The sequence below is a fragment of the Danaus plexippus genome, chromosome 11 (assembly GCF_018135715.1).
Source record: "Danaus plexippus chromosome 11, MEX_DaPlex, whole genome shotgun sequence".
NCBI classification, from domain to species: Eukaryota; Metazoa; Arthropoda; class Insecta; order Lepidoptera; family Nymphalidae; genus Danaus; species Danaus plexippus.
Window position 1 is genome coordinate 5,888,106 of NC_083544.1, and position 22,576 is coordinate 5,910,681.

The following is a 22,576-nucleotide window of genomic DNA, read 5'->3' on the forward strand; positions in this document are numbered from 1 at the left end:
GGTGATCAATCTTTTTGAAGTATCCCCGAGACTCGATGAATATGGAACCTAAATCATTTTTGATTTATGACAAATGTCCTGAATATTTGGGAGCAAATTTTTTACATTTTATAAAAATATTTAATATCTCAACAACATTGTATTGTTACGTCTACAAGTGTTTACATTTCAAAATATCTTTTGTATTCCTATAAATGTCATATATCCGGTTTCTCAGTAACTGCCAGATTCTGACATCATAACTTTAGGTTGAACTCTTTGTAGACTTATAAATAATACTTACAAATATTCCGATATAAATTAATTAATAGTCACCATAGAGATAACTACAGATAAAAATATAGATTAAAAGGTTCATTTTTACTTTTTAACTTTAATATTAAATTTATAAACTAGTTTTATATGCATGCCATGAAGATTTCAGTCCACTTAAGACGTCGCCTTATAAATTTTATCCAACTTTCGTTCTAGTTATAAACAAGAAAGTATATTGTATGACATAATAATAAAACTCGACAGGAATTTTAAGAACAATTTTACGAATCGTGTTGTCACTTTATCGAGTAAAATAAAAGAATCTAATAACTACCACTATTGTATGTTACTACTAAAACAGTACTAATTAAATTCAGTATTAGATATATAACAACAAAGACTATTCTTCAGCAAGGAGAGTATTTCAAGTAATGCTTTTGTGGAGTATACAATAGGTGATGTCACATGTCGATTCACATCGGCATTAATGTGACGGCTCACAAAGTAAATGAAACAAAATTAACTATGGAAAACAAAAAACTCAAACAGGACATTGTTCAAACTTAATTATTTTATTTAGTACGATATATTTACGTGAAATATAAATACACGACACCATAATTAGATAGAGATAAATTTCAATTAATTGAATATTAATTTTGTAAACCGTCACATGCTGAAATAATTTTATATCACCAATGATATTAATATTATATGATATGAAGTATAGTCAACTTCAAGTCTATTATTTATAATTAAGTAGTAATTTAGTGTTATTATGAGCCCACTTTATATAGAACTACCTTAACAGCAAATATGATTTGTACCTGGTCAATGCTCAGCACAAACATAGATATGTATTTTTAAATGATTATTAAGATTTCCTATATCAAGAAATTATGTGTGAATATTGACACACCATACAATACAATGATTCTAATGTGTAAAAATATAATAATTTAATTCAGCTAATAATGTTGAAAATGAGGAATTTTTTTAATAAATTTTCTCAAATTATGAATGTTTTAAATGAAACTAATATTTTTCGGATAAACTACGCGGATTTTTATTATTTAAAAAACTACATAATCCCGACGTTTCGGTTACTTTTCAGCTACCGTGATCACGGGCAAATCACATCTCGTCTCGTAGTTTATCCGAAAAATACTAGTTTCATTTAAAAGAATAAAACTCGCGAAAATCTAAGATCTCATTATTGTGAATGATGCTAAAATTTTATACACATGTAAAGATAATATAATATTCATGATCCTGTTACCTTATTACGAGTGTTTCATCGTTGTTTGCTTGCTATAACAGCTTCCGTTTATAGTCAAACGGGCGACACAACATGACATTTACATATTATTAACTTGATGATTTACATACTGTTAAATTGGATACCTGAAATAGGCCTATGTTGGTCGCACTGATGTTTGAGTTGAATATATTTTGTAAGGGCCCAAAGCTATAATTTGGGTTCCATTCTAATGAAGACTCGGTAAGGATTATGATTATATTAAGTGTGGTATATATGTACTATATGAAAATAATGATAAATAAATGAAATGTCTCCTAATAACGAATAGTGGTTAGAATTAATGAAATAATGAAGCACAACAATAGCAATGGCAGTTAATAATACTATTGATCAAAATTGTTTATTTCACATTTCAACTGTATAAAAACGAGAAAAAAGAAGTAAAAAATAAAAAATAAATAGCAAAAAGATTTTAATCCCGTTACAATTTGTCAAAAATATTAATTTAAATTCATAGTTATAATAAACTTTATAATATAACACATCCCTCATAACTAATATGGTAAACTCTGAATTTTTATTGTGTACTGTTTTATACAAACGCAAATCAATAAAACTGACGTCGTTCGCAAAAGAACCCATTTTATAAAATACACAGTTTGACATGTAATAAAAAATAAAAATCTTTACATAGAATATTTTTACATGTTCAAAACAAAAGATTATTCAGAAATCTATACAATTTCCACTTCGTATAAGTTCTTAGTTAAAGCTACTGAGTATAATACAATACCCTACTAGAGTACGATAGATCGTACTACGATATTAAAGTAAGGGTTCTTCAAACGACACAAGTCTACTGGAGTTCAATTAGAGTCTCAAAAATACTAGAACACACAATCTGATATATAATTGTAAGATAAACCGATGTTCACTTTTAAATAAATTTTATAATATTTTTTTGTAGATGCACCATTTTTTATTATTTAACCTGGAATAAATAAATTAGTATGAAATGAACAAAACTAGACAAATCGATAAACATACACAAATAAGAAATTTTATACACATTATACATTGTTATTTTTTTATATAAGAATATACTATAAACACTTATATGAAAATGTATAACGGTCCTTCGATCCATATATTTTCTGTTTGATCATAAAAACTTAAAAATGCTGACTTCTGAAGAGAAAAATAAGCAATGAATATTCGTTAAATAAGAGGAAACTGTGAATAAATTATACTTATACATTAGTCATTAACTTATTTGGCTGTATAATAAAATCTAAGATATACTCTCTGAAAAATATTACTCCCATTTGCATTCAAAAATAACATTGCATTATCATCTGCAATTAAATTAATGTGCTATAAATATACTCTCTCCGTCATATCAACTAATGACAGTAAGCATCAAGTAAATAGATGTCATTATTCTGGGAGTACTCAAAATAATTTTAAAAGAAACATAAATAATTATTTAATACACAATAATTTTTAAACAAAAGATAAATAAGTATTTTTATTATATTGATATATAAGAAGATTTTTGCTTTTTGGGTTATTTCATTCTCTTTTATCTTGAACTCGTTTACTGCGTGTTGTAAAAAAACTTTCGATTTTATTTTATTGATCTAGAATATAAAACAATGATGACATGTTCGGGTTGTACTTGTTATATTGGAAAGATTCAAGATTGGACAACGACATTGATTGTTATATGAATTAAAACATAGTAATATGTTATTAACTGGGGTACAAATAGTTTACTGCCTTAGATGACCTGCTCATTTTATTAGTTAGAAAATCGATTACCTGGTAGTGTCAGGTAACTGCTCTCGCGAAAGCAATATTGCACTTGCCAAGTAGACAGGGGAACTTCTGAGCTGGATAGCTGAAATTGCAACTTGATCCTTAGCTGAGGCGTTGGCATTTCGATGATGCATACACAATCAGTAAATAAAGGTAATTTTGTCATAATGAGATCTAAGACTTTCGCGAGTATTCATTAAAATAAAAGTAACCAACTAACTAGTTTTGTCATTTTACATACAGCCTACCATTATATACTTTACTAGCAGCTTAATGCACAAATCGTTTTACAAAAATAGGCAGTCTATTTGTGATAACATCATTTTTAGTTATTTCTAAATATTATGTTATATTTATCAGGTATTATATTTTATCCAAAAAAACATACATTACTAATTCATAACACACTTAAAGTATAAACTTTTTATATAACAATGATTTTTGAGGAAAAATGTTTAACCTACATATGTCACTTTGCATCTTTTTATATTTCTTCTTACGGATTACTAAAATAAGGAAGAGGGTCTCAGATAGTAAAATATTATACAAACGATAAATAACTAATGCATTTTATTTTTATCACACAGTTTTTATCTTTTGAATTTTGGACACAGAAACGCTAACTTATTTTGGGAATTCAATTTATATTAACTAAAATTAGTATATAAGTCAAACCAACTGAAAGCGATTTTATCACTTAAACTGTATTTTGAACAAAAATGCAAACTAAAGAATGAAAACTTACAAAAATCTAAGTGGATCAAATGAAATAACTAAGACTACATTCAGGACCGAATCCTTTTTGGTAAAGGCTGTTACGGTTTGAAAGTTTAAACCATTTTAAAATAAAGTTCAAAGCTTAACTTCACAGCAACAAGCTTAGTAGAATTTATAAGTTTTTCAATATCTATTTTAAATGACTTGTGAAGAAAGTTATTTATTCTATACCACCACGAAAATACAAAATTTATTATAATATTAAATGAATATTACATTGTTGATTGAAACCAATATATAGAAAAGCTATAAAATATTCTAATAACAATTTAAATTGCATTAAATTTATTTCCATTCAAAGATTAATATGCAATTCATAAAACACTTCTTCAAAATCATTTTATTTAGAAGGCAGTAAAACTTCCTTAAAATCGTTGTAGTAGTGTAAAAAATGAGGTGAAATTAAAGGCATTAAGTGTAGATTATCCTTGATTTAAAGTAAATTTTAATAAAATTGTTTCATATTAAAACTAATAAGTTCTTACTCCAGTCCTCCTTATAACGCTAGTCACCGGACGCGACGCGACTTTCTTGACAGTGACTTGACTCACACGAGATATTTGCGGACGAATTAATCTCCGGATATCCATATCACAAACTGTCTAAATAATGTCATGGGTAACATTTTATATTTTAAATATTATTAGCTTAAACTATAACAAATAGAACTTTAAAAGTGTTAAAAAATATTTTAAAGTTACTATCAAACTTTATCAGACATGTAAAAAATAGTTTAGCAACATCTTGAATATAACTAAAATACCTTGTAACTTATTTTACTTATTTTAGTACTAAAACAATTTGGATTTAAGTATGGAAAATAATAAAAAGTAATTAAAAATCAAAACTATTTTGTATTTAACAAAAACTAAATAAATATTAGTTGAAATGAAATATTAAATTCATTTGAACAAAATACTTCATGAGTAAAATAAAAATAGGAGTTTTACACAATTTTTGTTTCTTTTTTCATATTACGCCTCTCACTGTCTCCATACTGGTCTCGGCATCTTTTCATCTTGGAAAAACTATGCAGCTTGTAACAAATATTTTCGGACCCATCTTAAGATGTTAATATCTTGTAAGTTAGAATCAAAATAACCCGAACAGTAGAATCATGGTTGACTTAGTTACTTTAAATCACATACCTCAGGAGATGCCCAGTGTTAGAGCGAGACCAATAAATGATTCGATTTTTTTTTATAAAAAATACAATCATGAAATTCCATATACAATAAAGAACTGGAAAATCCTTTTTAAATTTCGACTGGATAGTGCATGACCGTTGGTTGGTAGGTGGAATTGAAGTTGTGGTCTTTGTTCGTATAATATATTCATTAAATTTTAATTATTTTAAAAAGATCAAAATAATTACATTTCATATAACATTTTAAGACCCTACAACACTTAATATAAAGAGAACAAACAAACATACTTCACTCACAAAAATATAATTGGTTAATTTTCAACATAGAGCCTAAACAAACGGAATTGTTACGAGGGTAAATCCATTGACCCTCAACGCAGATCTTTATCTTTTTGAACATAGCCATAATAATTTAATTTAATTTTCACGTGATTTACATTAAATCATCACATAATAAAATATGTTTCATTTAAAGGATTACTGTATTTATGTTAACATAGTCCAAAGGGACTTTTGCTCCCATAATTTTTTCTAGCTTATATAATAACTGTAGTATACAATTATTTCAGCGTTTTCGTCGTAAGATCGATACATTATTACCTTTGCACGTCTCTATATAGACAAGCACTTCTCATCCGTCAGCTCTGTAAGTAATTACCGCCGACCGCTGAAGGGTCTAACGTCATGATGAAACTAAATTTCTCTCTGTGCTTCCGAGTATTAGGACGCGTTGAGTTGAACATATGACATCCGTTAAATCACTTCTTGATGTCATTGCTGCAACTAATAAAATGAGTAGCAACAATATATTTGGATTAATTTATTTAGTTTTTTCTATTAACAAGATTCGCCGAGTAAACAACCATTAATATTCCAATATCTGATTTTTTAGATACTATACATAATTATAAGTGTAAAATCTTCAAGACTTATACCAATTTTATTTATAAAACATAATAAAAAGATATTTGTAAAGCGTGTCAAAGTTACTTGAATTAAGTTAGTTGAATTAACTTGACTGAAAATTACAGTTTGGCGACTTCACTATCTCTTGCCGATCGCTTTCACTTTAATCTGTTTTCCATCATGTTAATAACAACATTAAATTGATTAAAATCACCAATCTATGAAAAATAAATAGTAGCTTTATAACCATGATGACTGTTTCGCTTGTAATTATAGTTTTAAGGTTGACTGAAAGTAAATATTGTTGTTAAAATACCACAGCACTTCATAGATTAAAATTGATAATTAAAAGTAGGTTAAGTTGGTTTCGTGCGTTGCATGTCCGCTTTTAATATTTATTTAGGTCTGGTAATTACTATACATTACTATACCCACAGAAATTTGTATAAAATTAATTATACATGAGTATAACCATCATATGTATAATATGTATGTATAATATAACCATAATATGTACGTATAACCATCATTTTATACAGTAAAATAATGAATATAAACAAAACCAATTTATATAAACTAGTTAGATCCACGGCATTCTCTATGATAACTGTTACGTAATACAACTTTTTTTTAAAGTCATACACGTAATAATCCAAAAAAACCTCTGTTTGTTAGAAAACAATCGTCCTTAAGATTATTTCCTTTACATACATTATTATTTTATACGTGAATATTATTATTAATATTAGTATACATTTATATGTTAAATCATTATAGCGGTGTTAATGACCGGTTTACTGAACAAAGTTGGTATAGGATGGAGACCCCACTTCAGCACGTCCGTCTGACTAAGAGTACGTCCTTGTAGGTGCTCACGTTTTAACCTTGGTACATTGTCTTTTTCAAATAATTAAAAACTCTTAATGGTTGCTCCAAACTCTAATTGATTCACTTTTACAAATAGTCACATTTCTTGAAAGCCGATGTCATAACTTTGTTCCACACGAGTTTCGGTTCATTGTTTTTATACCATAATTAATCAACCTTGACCTTTGTAAGCAAATCACACACCACACACTTTCTTTCATTTCATTTCATTTTTCTATTTTTCCACCTGAGAATCTGCCTAACCAACGAATACAGGGGGATTAAATCAATAAAGAAATATACTGATTACATCATTAAATAATGTGCTATCACTTTTTAAGTTTTATATACATTATAGCGTACATAGTTTTCAATCCTAATATTTTATTTCAAACTATAATTGTATGAGACCTAAGTAACATATATATATTACTTTATAATACAAGTATAGTAAAAGTATATATATATTAATAGAACTAACTCATTTGTTGTTTGAAAAATATAACATCTAAGCAAATGCATCTTAAACTTTGCATAAAATATGCTTGAAACGACACATCTATTTACACCAGAACTTCTGAGACTTTTGAGTAACTGTATTATCAAGTTATATAGTCTACTACCATATTCTTTAATTTAAAACTTATCTATATATTTTTTAATACAAATTTTCGCAGTTTTAATACTGGGCAAACTCTTGATTATTAATGAATTTTGTTTACAAAAACCTTCGCTATCGATGATCCTCAATAAGAGTACCTATCCCAAAATGCTGACAGGTTTCACAGCAATTATTTTCAACATCGATAACTTTAGCTCTTGAGTTTAACTGGCTGAATCAAATTTATCGATAAAATTACACTCGCCAATAAATTTTAACATAATTAGCGTTTTATATATTATGGTGTACGAATTTAATTTCCTGTTAATTATAACCAAGAATCTAGTCAATATTTTTACAAAAAGATTAAACCTGATCGGATTGATTGGTGTTGAAACGACTCATTAATTAAAGTTTTAATGGTAAATATTTCACAAATATTTAATTATAGTACTTTTAAAATATAATGAACATGACCTTTTTGTTTCAGTTTTAGTTTTTCTCACATAAAAAGTGTTAACATACCACGTGATACTTGCAATACCCTGTCTAGTTATCTGTCATACCAGATTTGAATGTTCATCCTCTAAGTAAACATATTTATGTCACCAAGTGACAAATCTTATGTTGCCCAGAAAACAATATTACCGACCTTTATGAATTATATAGATGAAATAAACAAAAAGATTTCTTCGGTTACTTTATACAAATAAATAATTTTAGGAAATCGCTATAGTTGCTTTATATAATATTACCAAACATGTTATTACATTTAATACTAATACGTTGTTTTCACAATCCGGATTATACATACATCTTATATACGTAATTCCATTTTTCGACCATTCTACAGGAGTTATGTACGCGGTAAGGTGAAATGGATAATTTAAGTTATACTTTGTTAACAATAATAATTATCGTATTTTTATTTAAAAACTATAATATTCATAAGTTTTTATCTTTGTTGTTGTTCATATATCAAATATTGTTTTATTGTATGGTTCTAAAATGAGCCTATATTTTAATAACCTACAGTGATCTTTATGTCAAAGGTTTCTCTTTGTAATAAAATCTTAATGAAACTTAGACTCCTTAGTCATCGTATTCTAAAGTGTACTTCAATAAATTTTGAAACGTTAGAATCATTACGTGAGAGATACTTAAAGTTTCATAACAACAAAGTTCAAATAAATTAATATTGTTTGAGCCGTGCTCAACACTTGCAAGTGCTCAAGAAAGCACATTTGTACATACACACAAAGCACATAAATTGTAGTTATACACATTATTATTATTATTAACTTAATTTTCCTCGAGGTGAAGATTTAATAATACTGTTACTTATTTTATATTTAATAAATGAAAAAAAAAATTATCTTACAATACTTAGGTTTTGATAAACAGATTATTAATTTATTGTTCGCAATCTCATTTTGTATGTTTATTATTATATATATCGGCGCAAGCAGCTTCAATGACGGATGCAACATGGAAATAACTGGCATCAATTATTATAACACCTTATTGGTCGTCGTTACTATTGTTAAAAGTAAAACGAAATCAAAGAGAATAGAACTATGTTTGAATTCTGGTTTAAATATGACGTCTGGACGCACGACAGGAGACTGCAGAGTTCATAGAGTGCGGAGCATAAAGAACCTTCGAGAAATACAATAACATTTAGAAGAATTGAAGATTCATTTTAAAATATCTGGAACTTACTGAAACAAGTGACATTACAGACGTCAGCGAGGCTGGCGTCCTGTCTTTAAAACAATGAATTTGTAATAAAATCCGATATATATTTTCTTAATATAATTATAAATATTATAGTTTATATTTACTTAGATTAACTTAAAATAACTTTTCTGAGGAAGTAATTCGACCTGTAACTCGACTTATAGATTACGTCATCTATAACCAAATTGGCATGAATTTAAATTCAAATTAGTTGGTTGAATTTCAAATTATTTACAGAAATTGAATTCTAACATAATCATACGATTTATTAGCTATAAGATATGCTTAAATTATTATAGATTCGGCTTTACGTAAAATATATATACATATGTATATATGTATATATATTGACCGGAACGACGTAATTATGCCTAAATAGTTATTAAAATCTAAATTTACAATTTACTTACTTAAAATATATGTATTAAATAGGTTAATTATTAAAGTTTCCGCAAAAAAAAACTTGAGTGTATTTTGTAAAACGGTAAGCAGCTTTAAGAGAATTAACAGATCTGTAATACTGTTATTATATTTGCGAAGTCATTCTTTGGAGGAGATATAAAATATTAGAAAATTATAAAACAGCTTAGAAGAAGAGAGATATATCTTCATCGTCTATACAAATGTTATAACCTTATCATCATAGTTCGTATTAAAAAAGGTTATACATTAACTGAAACTGGTGGGCATAACAGTTAGTGATAGATAGTTAATCTTCAAAAGGTAGAACAATGTATTTATACAAATACATTGTTTTGCGGCTATAAGAAATCGCAAAAAAATACCAACAATTCTATGAGAACGGAGATTTTCCTATTACATTAAACAAAGTCTGAATGCCTGTCGGCCGCCACGTCACTTCAAAGTCAAAGGGAGTTTTCCCTAAAACCTTTTTTTTTAGCATAAACGTAACAATCTTATTTTTACAAACATCAACTCCTTATAGTACAAACAAAAAACAGTAATAATACAAAGTTATATATATTATTAAATATGCTTCAATAAAAGTAAGATCACATTTTTACTTTTGTCTTCGTTACATTGCTTATACAGGAAAGCCACAAACCAGCCTGCAATATGTATGGTTCCATTAAGTTGAAAGCCTTTCAATTTATTGTCGATTTTCCATTTTATAAATTGTATGAAGCTGTAAGGATAACATACTTAATTTATTTAAACCGTAATTCACTGGGACGTGGAATTTTAATGACTACCTCATAAAAGCTTGGGTTTCACTCTTAATTAATACGTTCAATTACATTTTAATAATGCATAATTAAAAGATGATATTATTTTTTGTCATAATTCAAAATTAAAATAAACGAAGAACCTAATTACATTTGCTCACATCGAACGTTTATATTAACTATCGTGAACTAGTTGGTATAGTTTATGTTAATATTATTATTAACTAATGAGCTCTCAACAGGGCAAGCTGTCCGTCATCGCTGTTCCACACATGGGAGACCCTGCTCCAGGAAGTCGAAGCAGATGTAGTGGGCTACACTAACGCTGCGACATCTCTGGAAAGAGTGGTAGCCGCTCCCCTTATAGACAAGACCTTTCACATGAAGGTACAAGCCAGGAAACTGTTTGCTCACAGAGAAGGCTGTGAAGTTATTCTTGGGAAAGCTGATGATCAACTGAATAAGGTAAACTCTATATCCTATGAGCTTAATTGGAATAAGAAAAAGTTTCATTGACTTTTAACATGTCATTAACAAACTCTTCTAAATATTTTAAAGAAAAGACACAAATAAAGTTAGATATTTCGATTAAGGTCATGAAAAAATACAGTCTAACAGAAAAAAATATTTTTATTTTTTTTGTCAAATATGAAATACAACGCTGTGATCATATTATTCTGTTAATTTTGCTCTGCAAGGCTGCCGGCGTAATATTACATTTACATTTTCAACACCATTCATTTCAAATATACGTATCGTCGAGCTTGTCAGGAAACAGCTGATGACGATTTTACCGTGTTACATCTGTACATCATAATGGAGGGTGATTTTTAATTAAAAAAGCAACAAAACATTTTATATTTCTTTTTTCACTTCATATCTTGAACACTGTTACTTTAGCAAAAAGTATATACTTATCTCTTTTTACCAATACGGGGATAAATGAGCACTTAATAGAAATACAATAACAGTTCGGCCATAAAAAAACAACTAATTTATATTGTGATATAGTATTGCAAACTTAAAGAAAGAAACATTATAATAATTTATAACCTTCTTAAGCTGTTTACAACCACATACAGAAAAGCAACCTTACTCGGCACTTTTTTAATACTCATTTCAGACATAAAGGTTTTTCCAGGACATAATATAACTTGTTCAAAACAGCATTTGTATGAAAGAAAACCATTACATAAACTGTTATAATACTTTAATACGTGTTCTGAGGAAACCGAATACAGTTTCACCCGAAAAAAAAATAAGACGATGACACACAAAGGAAATATGTATAACTCACTTCATTAAGTATAAATAGAATACAAACTATGACAACTCTTCTATATAATTTTATTTTTATTTTACAAATAAAATAAAACTTTTGTATTTAATTATCATTACTGAAATCTATTCACTGCAATTACTAAACAAGTAATACCTTTGACTTCCTCGACACAAAATTACACTACAATAGAGGAAAGTTCATATTAGTCAGGAATTTGCAAAGCAAGCAGACATTACACTAATTAACTACTGAAGTCTTTTGAAAAGAAGTACTTTCACGGAAAACAATTTTCCTGCATATCTGCTATATTTAAACTAACTGAAATGGTGAAAATTAGCTTGGGTTTATTTAAGAATGATTTTGCGTTGCTATGATCTAATTGTATAAGCATACGAAGTTGTAGCAACATATGTGTAATTTTTTTACATGGGCAACTATAGATTTTTTATTTTCAACTCTATGTTTTCCGAAACTTTACTTGAACTCTATGTGGGTCATCTATAAATTACGACATAACATATAGAGCAGATTATCACCAGAATGAGATATTGTAAGACAAGGCGCTAGAGGGGTGATAAAGGGTATGTGATGTTACATGCTAAAATACTCTTACGCAAAACATATATTTTTACGACCTCAACTTTAGCACTCTCGTTATGAAATTATTTCTCACGCAACAGTACCTAAATTTTAAAACATCCTTGTAATGCAACTATGAAATTTTAAAGAGTTTTGAATAGTAAGTGCTCGCTCGCTTGCTACCGTTCTCGTTCCTGATGTTTCCGAGAAATTCACAAGTGCCATCGCAAGCGTCGGCATAAAATTGATAACGTGTGACTTCACATCAAGGGGAAGGGGCTTCTGAAAATATGACAATCTGAGACACGGAGGGGGGAGGCGTTAAAAGTCTTGAAATTCGAGTGACGTAATTTATGGATAGCCCCATAAATCAACTTCTTAATTTTTTGCTGTATTCACAAAGCCAATGAATAATAATAAATGTCTAAATCCGTCGCGTATACATTTTACTTCTTCGTCCTGTGTGGTACTTAATACAAACAAAATGTAAATTAAAAGCTTCCAATAATACGTACGGTAAAAGACAAATGTGTATTAAATTTACATCTATTTACTTATAAAGAGCTCGATAACTCACCTGGCATTTGTAACTCGATTTCCCTTAAGCAATCTCGAGTAGAGAAAATTGGATCGGGATACACAACCTTTTAAAATTAGGTGAAATTGTCTTCAAAATGATCAGACAGGAATTAGTTACGGATGGATTGACTTATATCTATTCCAAATAAATACCTACATGCACTGTCAAACGTGTTTATATACATTTTGTTTAATTTTTAAAATAATATAAACAGGCCTATTTATTACAAAAATTGTTCATGTCGAATTAATAAAATTTTTGGTAAAGATTCTAAAATGACAAACTATCAGCTTATAGCAGCTTTGCTCGTTCACAGCTGAATAGAGATATCTCCTGGCGAGAAGTACTCTGTATTATAAATCCAGATAATATCTTCAGTCAGATTTTAAAAATAACAAATCGTGCTTATGTATGAGAGAAGACGCTGTGTGTAATTTAAAAAGAAGAAAGACTATTAAAATTAGAATACAGAGCAGCACATAGCAGGTGTTGTTACATATCTAGGGCATCTTACGTAAAATATCTATTCTAAAGCACATTGAAATCTTGGAACTGTAATACTTTAAGTAGTTTGTCTGACCGAGTACCTGAACCTAGGTCGAAGTCTAAGTTTTAGAGTGGCTATCGTGTCTCAAGTTGACGTATTAAACCATACCTTATGGAACGTATAAACACATGAATTTGTATTTAATTAACTAAATTTGACAAATATAGGAATTGATACTTCAGAAAAGCGCTCAGAACTATAAAAAAAATCGTAACGTTTAGTCAAAACTTGTCACAATTATAACGTACTGCCTCTAGCTTATATTTTTCTTTAGATATTTTTTGTTATGTAATTGTTTTTAAAATTTAAATAATTTTTTTGATTTTCTAAGAGATGTATTGGAATTTATACATATATTATTTTGCTTGTACTGTACAGTATAAATAAATGTGTTAACTGTAATTTAGAAAAATGTTTTTTTTTTGGGTTCAGAATCTCATCCGAATAAATTTTTTTTATATTTCAATTGAATTCCTGAAATTTTGAATTTTTAGCGTAAATAGTTCAAAAACAAAATAACAGTAGTAAATAAAATTGTATTTACTTAAATATCACAAAAACAGAATATATTTACTTTTAAAAGCTAATAAATCGCTTCAAATTTCTAGTAATCAAAGTGATCAAAAATAAAATGAAAACATTTTACCAGAATTACTTTTAACTCTGTTGACATCCAACAAAATGTATAGATTAAAGGATCTTACAAGCTGAACACACAAAGCAATCATGTTTGTGGTTAGGAATCGAACACTGTGACATAGGTTACATTTTAATGAACGGTGTTCTGATTATGTAAACTCTATGTTGTAAGATAAACACAATTATATGTATGTCACATAACAAGGGTATCAAAGGGGACAATATATTCGATCATGATACCCTTTAAATCTAGAGGTAATCAGACTAACATTATCTGTGTACACGTTCTAACTATCTTTTAAATTCTTACAAAAAGACTACCTAAGCTCTATGAATTAATGGTTAGATAACAGTTCAGTTTTTGTAGTGAAGACATACTTCAATCGGAAGCTTAGATGTGGTAACCTATTTCTATATTTTTGTAGGTTAACTAGAATCTTATGTACCACAAGATTAAATTGTCATACAAGTTTATAGTAATAAACATTATAAAGCCAGGGCGTGTTACTAAAATTACATGTGCTATTTAATCCGAAATGAATCTACTTTGTGGTCGCAATTAGCAGAAATTCTACGAAAACCTTTGCTGTTAATTTCACTATATTTTAGGAAATAAACTTTGTCAAATAAAATAAGTCACATAATGTCATAACGTGAATTATACAGAAATAGTTAAATATTTACCTATTGTGGCTTCACTTGAATAATATGTTACGTACATTGTACAAACCTATTCCACGTGAACAATATTTTTGTCCCGAGAATAAAATTATATTATACTATAAATAAAGTAACAGTGAAGCCAGTTTAATTTGCTGTATGCTACCCATTACTCAGTGACGCCTGAACTTCTCAATGACTGGCTTAGAAATATCTTACTAATGATATAAAACTAAAAGTTTTTAAGAGAATTTTATCAAACATGTAAAGTATTGTATGTTGTCATATTATTTATTTAAAGCCGATGCTTTAAATAAAGCATTCGATAATGCTACTATTAAAATTATATCTACATTTTTGTGAATTTCCTCTGTGTTGAAGTGTAAAATATAAATCTGTGCGTCGTGCATTTCTCAGCGTTACGTTTTTATAACATTTTTCAAGTAAGTATGACAAGGATTTTGCTGCTTTTTAATATTTTTCCATTTTACTGATATCGTAATTGACTGTGAATAATACTCATGCCAATTTTCTTTGTTCTGACGACCTTCAATACATAAGAGACAAAACCATCAGGAGCTTCATGTGACACAAAAATATGTACTAGTTTTTTTTTTTGTGGACCATCAGTAGTCGTTATATTTATACCTATATTTTATAATTCGAATCAACGTCTGCGACTCTTCAAGGCAACCACAACCTGCATGAGAAGACACTGTTATTTTTTAACTATATACGTATAAATTATTTTTATTATCTTGTAAGAGATATGTTATAAAGAAACATAAACCTAACGATGTTTGAACAAAAACCGTCATGATAAAATAATATTACATCGAAATTCAAAGGACTACTGTTGATATAGTAATATTACGTCAAAACTGAGTAAATAGTCATTAATTCCAGGAATATTTCCAATCAAAGACTTAATCGAGGATAAAAATGTTTATAAACTTGAACGATTCAATCTGGAAAAAGATCAAAAGGGATTACGATCAGATGTTTTTTTGACGTTAAAATCGACATCCGATGGTCATCTGTAATAAATGTATTTATTTGTTTCGTAACTTTTTATAAAACTTTATTTATTTACTACGGACTATTTGCTATAAAGATATACGGACCTTGGAATTAATTTTTGTAATTTCTAGAATATATTTAAATGAAATCTTAATTAAACTCTATACATGTGGTATTATAAATATTGCCAGCACATCAAATAACAAGTATTAGTTTATAACTTTTTTCGAGTGTTCAAATACTATCAGTTTCTTCCTTGTGTTATGTACAATTTTTTCTTACCTGTATCCATTTTTTTTTGAGAAATACTAACAAATATGTTGTCTCTGAACATCAAATGAGCTCTATAAATAACAAATTGGCTTTGGCAGTTCCGTCATAGTTGCAAAAATAAACCATATAAAATTAAGATAATAACTTTGCTTTACCAAAAACATTAATTTCAATTTTTAAAATATTAATATTAATTGCATGTATGTTAGTACCATAAAAAATCTTATTGAAAAACCGCATATATCAAGCACTAAGCCGAATTAATATATTTGAGTAGCTTTTCACGGTATATGTATATAGGGCTAAAACATTTTTCAATATTATTAAACATGGGTTAAATGATGCTGATTTTAGGTCCTGTTATTTTACTATTATCCTTAAGTTAAAACAAAAGCCATGTTTTCTATTCGAACAAATCCTAACACAACACTGTTCTAAATATATTTCATTTATATATCGAATATAAAAGTATTTTTGCCGTCTGGCATTGAATAAATTTCCTTCCACACAAAGTAAAACCTTTATTGTTTTAAATTACAATTCGAATACAAAACGACCAGCGAATTGAATGAAAATGTTCCGAATGCTTTTTTTAATCTATATTGTCTCCATTTAGAAGTTAGAAAATATTTTTCCAACCTGGTTGATCGATAAAACTGTAAAATTCAGAATACGTGTACATTTAAATCTCTTACCAAATAAAATCTCTGTATTTGTCGAAAAATCACGTTATAATTACCAAAGATCTTTCGAATGAAATTTTTGTTAATGTAGGCACGGAGGTGGTAACATTAAGGTACTTTTTTTTCATAAATTGCTTAAATAATAAAGTTGATAAACTTCAAAATTAACGTGAGGCCTCTGTAAAAATGTTTTATTCACACAAAAAGAAAAGTAACAATTTTGCTACAAAATAATGCTTAAGAAATAAAATTATTCTTATACGTCATTCAAAGTCAAATGAAATTAATAACTCTAGAATTTTTTAATGCTATTCCATATATAATATATTTAACGGTAGTTGGTCGCTCGTTAAGCCATTATTTATATTACTTGTCCTTCCAGACACGTGACTTCAATAATATGTCACTCATGAATATTAAATTGAGCCAGAGGCAATATATTACAGTCCATTTACAGCATTTTTGGCTTTTATTACAGCCTATTACGTGAAGTAGGCCATTTGACTCTAACCGTAACATCAATGCCGTACGGGAACATTATTTTACTTATTGTTTTTATTATTTACTATAAGAAATGTGATCATGGACCTTATTTATTTCAGAGCCGTCAAGACTACAGGTCAGCATTCCTGAACTACTGCAGCAACTCAAATCCAACGAATCTGGCAATTTATTACGACTCGCACAATAATTACGTGCAACAACTTACAGCTACGAACGCTATGATAGAACAATACCATAGACATACATTGCCGACTATATTACAGGTAAGATTAATGTAATTGATAGTAAAACAGTAATGCACTTTTATATTACTTATAATAATAAAAGCATGTTAAAGTATAAAATTAAAATGTTCGTTTCTGATAATGTGGGAGCATTATATAAGGGATAATATTACCTCAAAGAACTTCATTGTATCCAATTATATTAGCAGTATATAAAATATGCTTATTTTAAGAGTCGTAACTCTAATTGAATTTTATAATAGAAAATACGAGTAAGTTAGCATGTTTCGACAATGATTTACTTTTTGTAGGACTTTCCAAAATTAAACGAATTTTATTACATTTTTATATCGTAAAGAACATTTGTGGTATTTCTAATTGTTCAATTCTCTTCCCATCTTTCTTTCTACTTAAAAAATGTATACTATAATTTTACAGTAATTATTTTTTTTGGTTGAATTATTTTTTTATACTTACTATTCGAAAGTATTTTTACAATTTACACCCACACGACATATCGACTTCATTATAATCATGATGATAAAATATCACTTTAGTATAATATGAACAATAAGATATAGAGAGACTTATTTTATTTTCAGTTTATGCATTATATAAATGAAACCTAAGCTAAATCTCTAGGCAGTATCAGTCTTAAAATGCTATGTCTTAAAGTAAGCAATGTGTTGAATTAAACACAAATTTAAATTAATCCAAGAACGACCTATTGTCTTTTTTCTGATAGCTAAAATCTAAGTTGAATGTCTTTGTCTGCAGAGCCAAGTTAATCTAAATCTAGACTAATTTTGGCTTTTATTAAAATGTTTAAGATGTCATGTGATTAATATTTTGAGGTCATATTAACAGCATGTACCAAGAAACGAAGTGATGAACTCAAAACGTGTGCAATGGGTTTTTTTCAAAAATAATTTACAAAACTAAAAACAAATACAAACATAACCACCCACTCTAAAGGCATTATTTCACCTTCCAAACATCACTGGTATAGTTAAGTGGTTGTTATAAAAAGGTTGAATACACAAAGAAATCTGATTCCTAAAAACTAAAGTTATATCTGTATACTTAAATTTTCGAATTAATCTCAAAAACAGAACTAAACTAAAGATATAATTTATCAATATAATAAAACATACTATTTTTACATCGCAAAATATATAAGTTACTGACAAAATTCAAATATATAAAAACTGTATGATTAGCCCATAGTTGCATGCAACATTAGATACAAAGATTTTTCCTTTATTCATACAATAATCTACGTTAATACTATAGTGTGCAGATTATTAAAAAACTTTTAACTATCCTTATTTACTTGTCCCTTCTATTTCACTTAACCCTTCTTCTTCTTCTACTCAACCCTTCAAAATGTTCATGAAAATACTGTTTTTATAAACATCTAAATCCTGTATATTTTAGTAACAAATATAATGAGAGTGCTCTATTAATAACATTTTTTAATCCGCGTGGGTGCATACTCACACAGATAACAAGCATATTGAATAAAATAAATTAGAAAAACACCTACACTCTATTTCTATTATCACAAACTTATAAATAGCTTTTACCGACGGTCGAAATCGATCCCTTGGATTTTGATTTTGATTGAAATAGAAGCGGAGTTTCCGAATATCTTGTAGAAACTTCAAAATAAATTCTTCTCCTTCCAACTATAGAGTGCGGAAAGCTTCGGCTTTCATCATTTTACCACTTTAAAAATATATAATATAACAGACAGCACACAATAAGTTATTCACTTTGAAAATGCGCTATCGAATTGCTTTTGTGTGACTAAAAGCTTCTCCATCTTGAAGATATAAATGCCGATGTAAACCATAACTGCATATTGCCAGTATAGAAAAATTCACAAATATATTTTTGTTACACAGCCTTCGATATCCAAGGAATTTAAACCTTTAAGATATTCTGTGTGTATTGAAGCAACGAAATTAATAGAATTGGATTATATTTCAATTTCACCTTAGAGTAGATCGCACGTAATATATATGACTATATAATATTGCATTAGTTATGATTTTATATGAACCCAACTAATCATATAAATGTGAAAGTTTGTGATGATGTTTGTTGTGTATTTGAAAACGTCAAAATATATAATTAATTAACTTCAGAATATGATTTTGAGTTTCCAAGATTAAGGTATCAAGGCATAACTGTTTTATTGTGTTGGTATGTGACACAGACTATAAATGTCACTAACGGTCAACATATTGTTATACAACTATAAATTTCTCTCTAAGCTTAATTCATAAGACCACGTGGACAAAATCGCAGGCAAAAACTAGCATATTTTATATACACAACCATGTCAAACAATGATATATATATATATATGTAGTTGTATTAAAATCTTTATAATATTACGTTATTAAGCTGAATAAAATAAGGTATTATTAAAGTAATAAGTTTCTTAGTTGTCATCTATTGGTTTCGGGGTATATTTAATAATTTTATCTGATATCTGTATCATAATTAACGGATGAAAGAACCGATGTTTCTAATTAATGAATGAATGAAAAACTTTTTCTTATACCATGATTCGGCTCTCTCTGGCTGTGTATTTTTATCCGTGTTAGAGAACTTTATGGGTCAAATAAAAAGAAATATTATTTACGTAATTCCCAGTAGATTATGAGTCCCAAATAACGTATAAGATAAACTGTATTTTTTTTTAATGTAACCAATATAAACATAAGAATTTTTTTATTTAAGATTGCTTCTATATATGTACAATTTCTAAGTTATAATATAAGGATATTGCAATCAATATTTGAGCTGCTGTTAAAAATTATGTATGTGAAAATTTTTATCGGAAATCCTCTAAAACTATATATAAATATTGTAACAGTATATATTCATGACCGTTTCAGTTAAGTTTATTTCCTGTAAAAAGGTTCATAACTTATAAAGGTCAGTGATACGACATAAAATGTATCATTTCAATGGATGCTCATCCGTCTTATTGAATATTGTTCATCTTTATTTATTTTACTATGTTTTCGTATAAATATTTTACCAACAACACTTATTTCTGAACGTTTCATAGATCTTTTTAATTTTTAGTATAAAATGTTTGTATTTATAGTGGATTATTCATTTGTATCATACCTATATAGGAAAGTTTCAGGTGAACACAGATTTTAATTAAACTGACACTCGCACTGAAGCTCTGTAATAATGCCCCAGCATCTTTATTTTTAATTTGTTTCGACTTACTTTGACAGTTCTCTGTGCTTTGGAGTATGTTTAATTTTATATAAATAAATTTAATTAATAAACATTATAAAACGAGCTTGTCAGCCCTATTTATGCTTTTGTTGAGTAATTTGATAACAAAATCAATAAGTAGTTCTCGTTTTATAAAAAATTATACACATTTTCTAATTATATTATCCCTTTTATTTAGAATCAGCTATTAAATTTTTTCTGTCTCTCGTTTAATTTTTGAATAAGAACAAATACACAGACGCTGTCTGTCAATTCAAAAATAAGTTTGTAGCAAAACTACTAATACCTTTTAAAAACTACTGTCCCCACGCACAGACATATCCATATTAGACACGAATACTTCATCGACTGTAAATAAGTTTCTACTTTATTATGTATATATTACAGTTTTTCGATTTTTTTTATTTTTTAAACTTAATAAGTTTGCTTTCATAACTATTATTTTTGAATCCCTTGGATGTGTCAATTATAAACATCGACTTGACAAGTTCGTTTATGTCTGCTGCAAGTAAAAGTATAGATATATATAATATATAAGTGGACAAGAAGACTTACTATAAAATGTTCCTATCCGCTTTCAGCATGTTTTTTTGATAATTAACATCGATTATTGCAAATGAAAATTTCCGTGAAGCATTAAGTTCTTTCAGATTAAATCTATAATGAGAATAATAATAAATTCACAGCTGGATATTTCCCGGATAAAATTATTGAATCATGATGTTATTTCGAAATTATCTTAATACTTATAATTAATAATTACAATAAAATCATTATTTAAAATTAATTATTAAATATTGAACCTATGTTAATTTATAATAGAATAATTTTAAAAACAACCTTTATTTATAATGTATAAATGCTGTCCTCTGCCATTTTGTATCAAAATTTTGAAACTACACCTATAACGCTAAATTAATGATATATTTATCGTATCGTGAGTAAAAACAGAAACATCGTTGAATTACACTGGGCGTTAGATTGTCAACAAAAACTAATTAAAGGCTATTGTATATTCAAATTTTTATCATTAAAATACAATATAAAATGTTTTTACTCTTATTTATAGTGTATTCTTATAACCACATATTATTAGCGCCCATTCTAAATGTCCTATCAGGTTTAATTCCTTTTTTTTGCTCTTAATTTGAAGTTATTAATGGCCTGAATATAATTTTCAGGAGCTGGAAGAGATTCTGACTGATGTTACAACCGCCGTCAGCGATGCAATTTGTCAAGAGGGAGAAATCATAACCGACAAGGTACATAGATATAAATTACTATTTCGTCTCATATTTTGCCTAAATACTTCTGATTAAAGCGTCTCGAAAATCCGAGAATCATTTTCAAACATTTTATTAGCAATGAAAATTAAAACTTAAATATCAAAAGATGATGTCAAAGTTTCAAAGTATTTAATTATTTATAAACTTTCGTAATGAAATACGAATCCATTGAATTAATTATTAATGTTCCACTCAGGGGACGGAGAAAGTTGATATGACGATGTTAAGAAATATCTAAAAGCTATATTTATACTCTTTTTTTGTTTCTCATTTACATAATTACTATGTACTTGCCTTGTCAGGGTACTGTTTTTATTTAAAATATATGTATCAAATTATAAAAGAACTAAAATTATCTTATCCGAATAACACTAGTTTCATTTAAATGAATACTCGCGAAAATCTTAGATCTCATTATCTTATGTAAAATATAATTAAGTCTCAAAAAATAGACCATTCTAAATATCTACAAA

General features: G+C 27.9%; 1 protein-coding gene across 1 annotated transcript in view; it reads left to right on the forward strand.

Moving 5' to 3' along the window:
* The window catches only part of LOC116765886 (uncharacterized), a 129,273-nt gene that overhangs the window by 61,035 nt on the left and 45,662 nt on the right, over positions 1–22,576 (forward strand). The window contains exons 5-7 of the mRNA XM_061522067.1: positions 10,802–11,024; positions 17,425–17,589; positions 21,999–22,079. Of these exons, the coding sequence (XP_061378051.1) occupies positions 10,802–11,024; positions 17,425–17,589; positions 21,999–22,079 (469 nt within the window). The remainder of the gene's footprint in view (positions 1–10,801; positions 11,025–17,424; positions 17,590–21,998; positions 22,080–22,576) is intronic.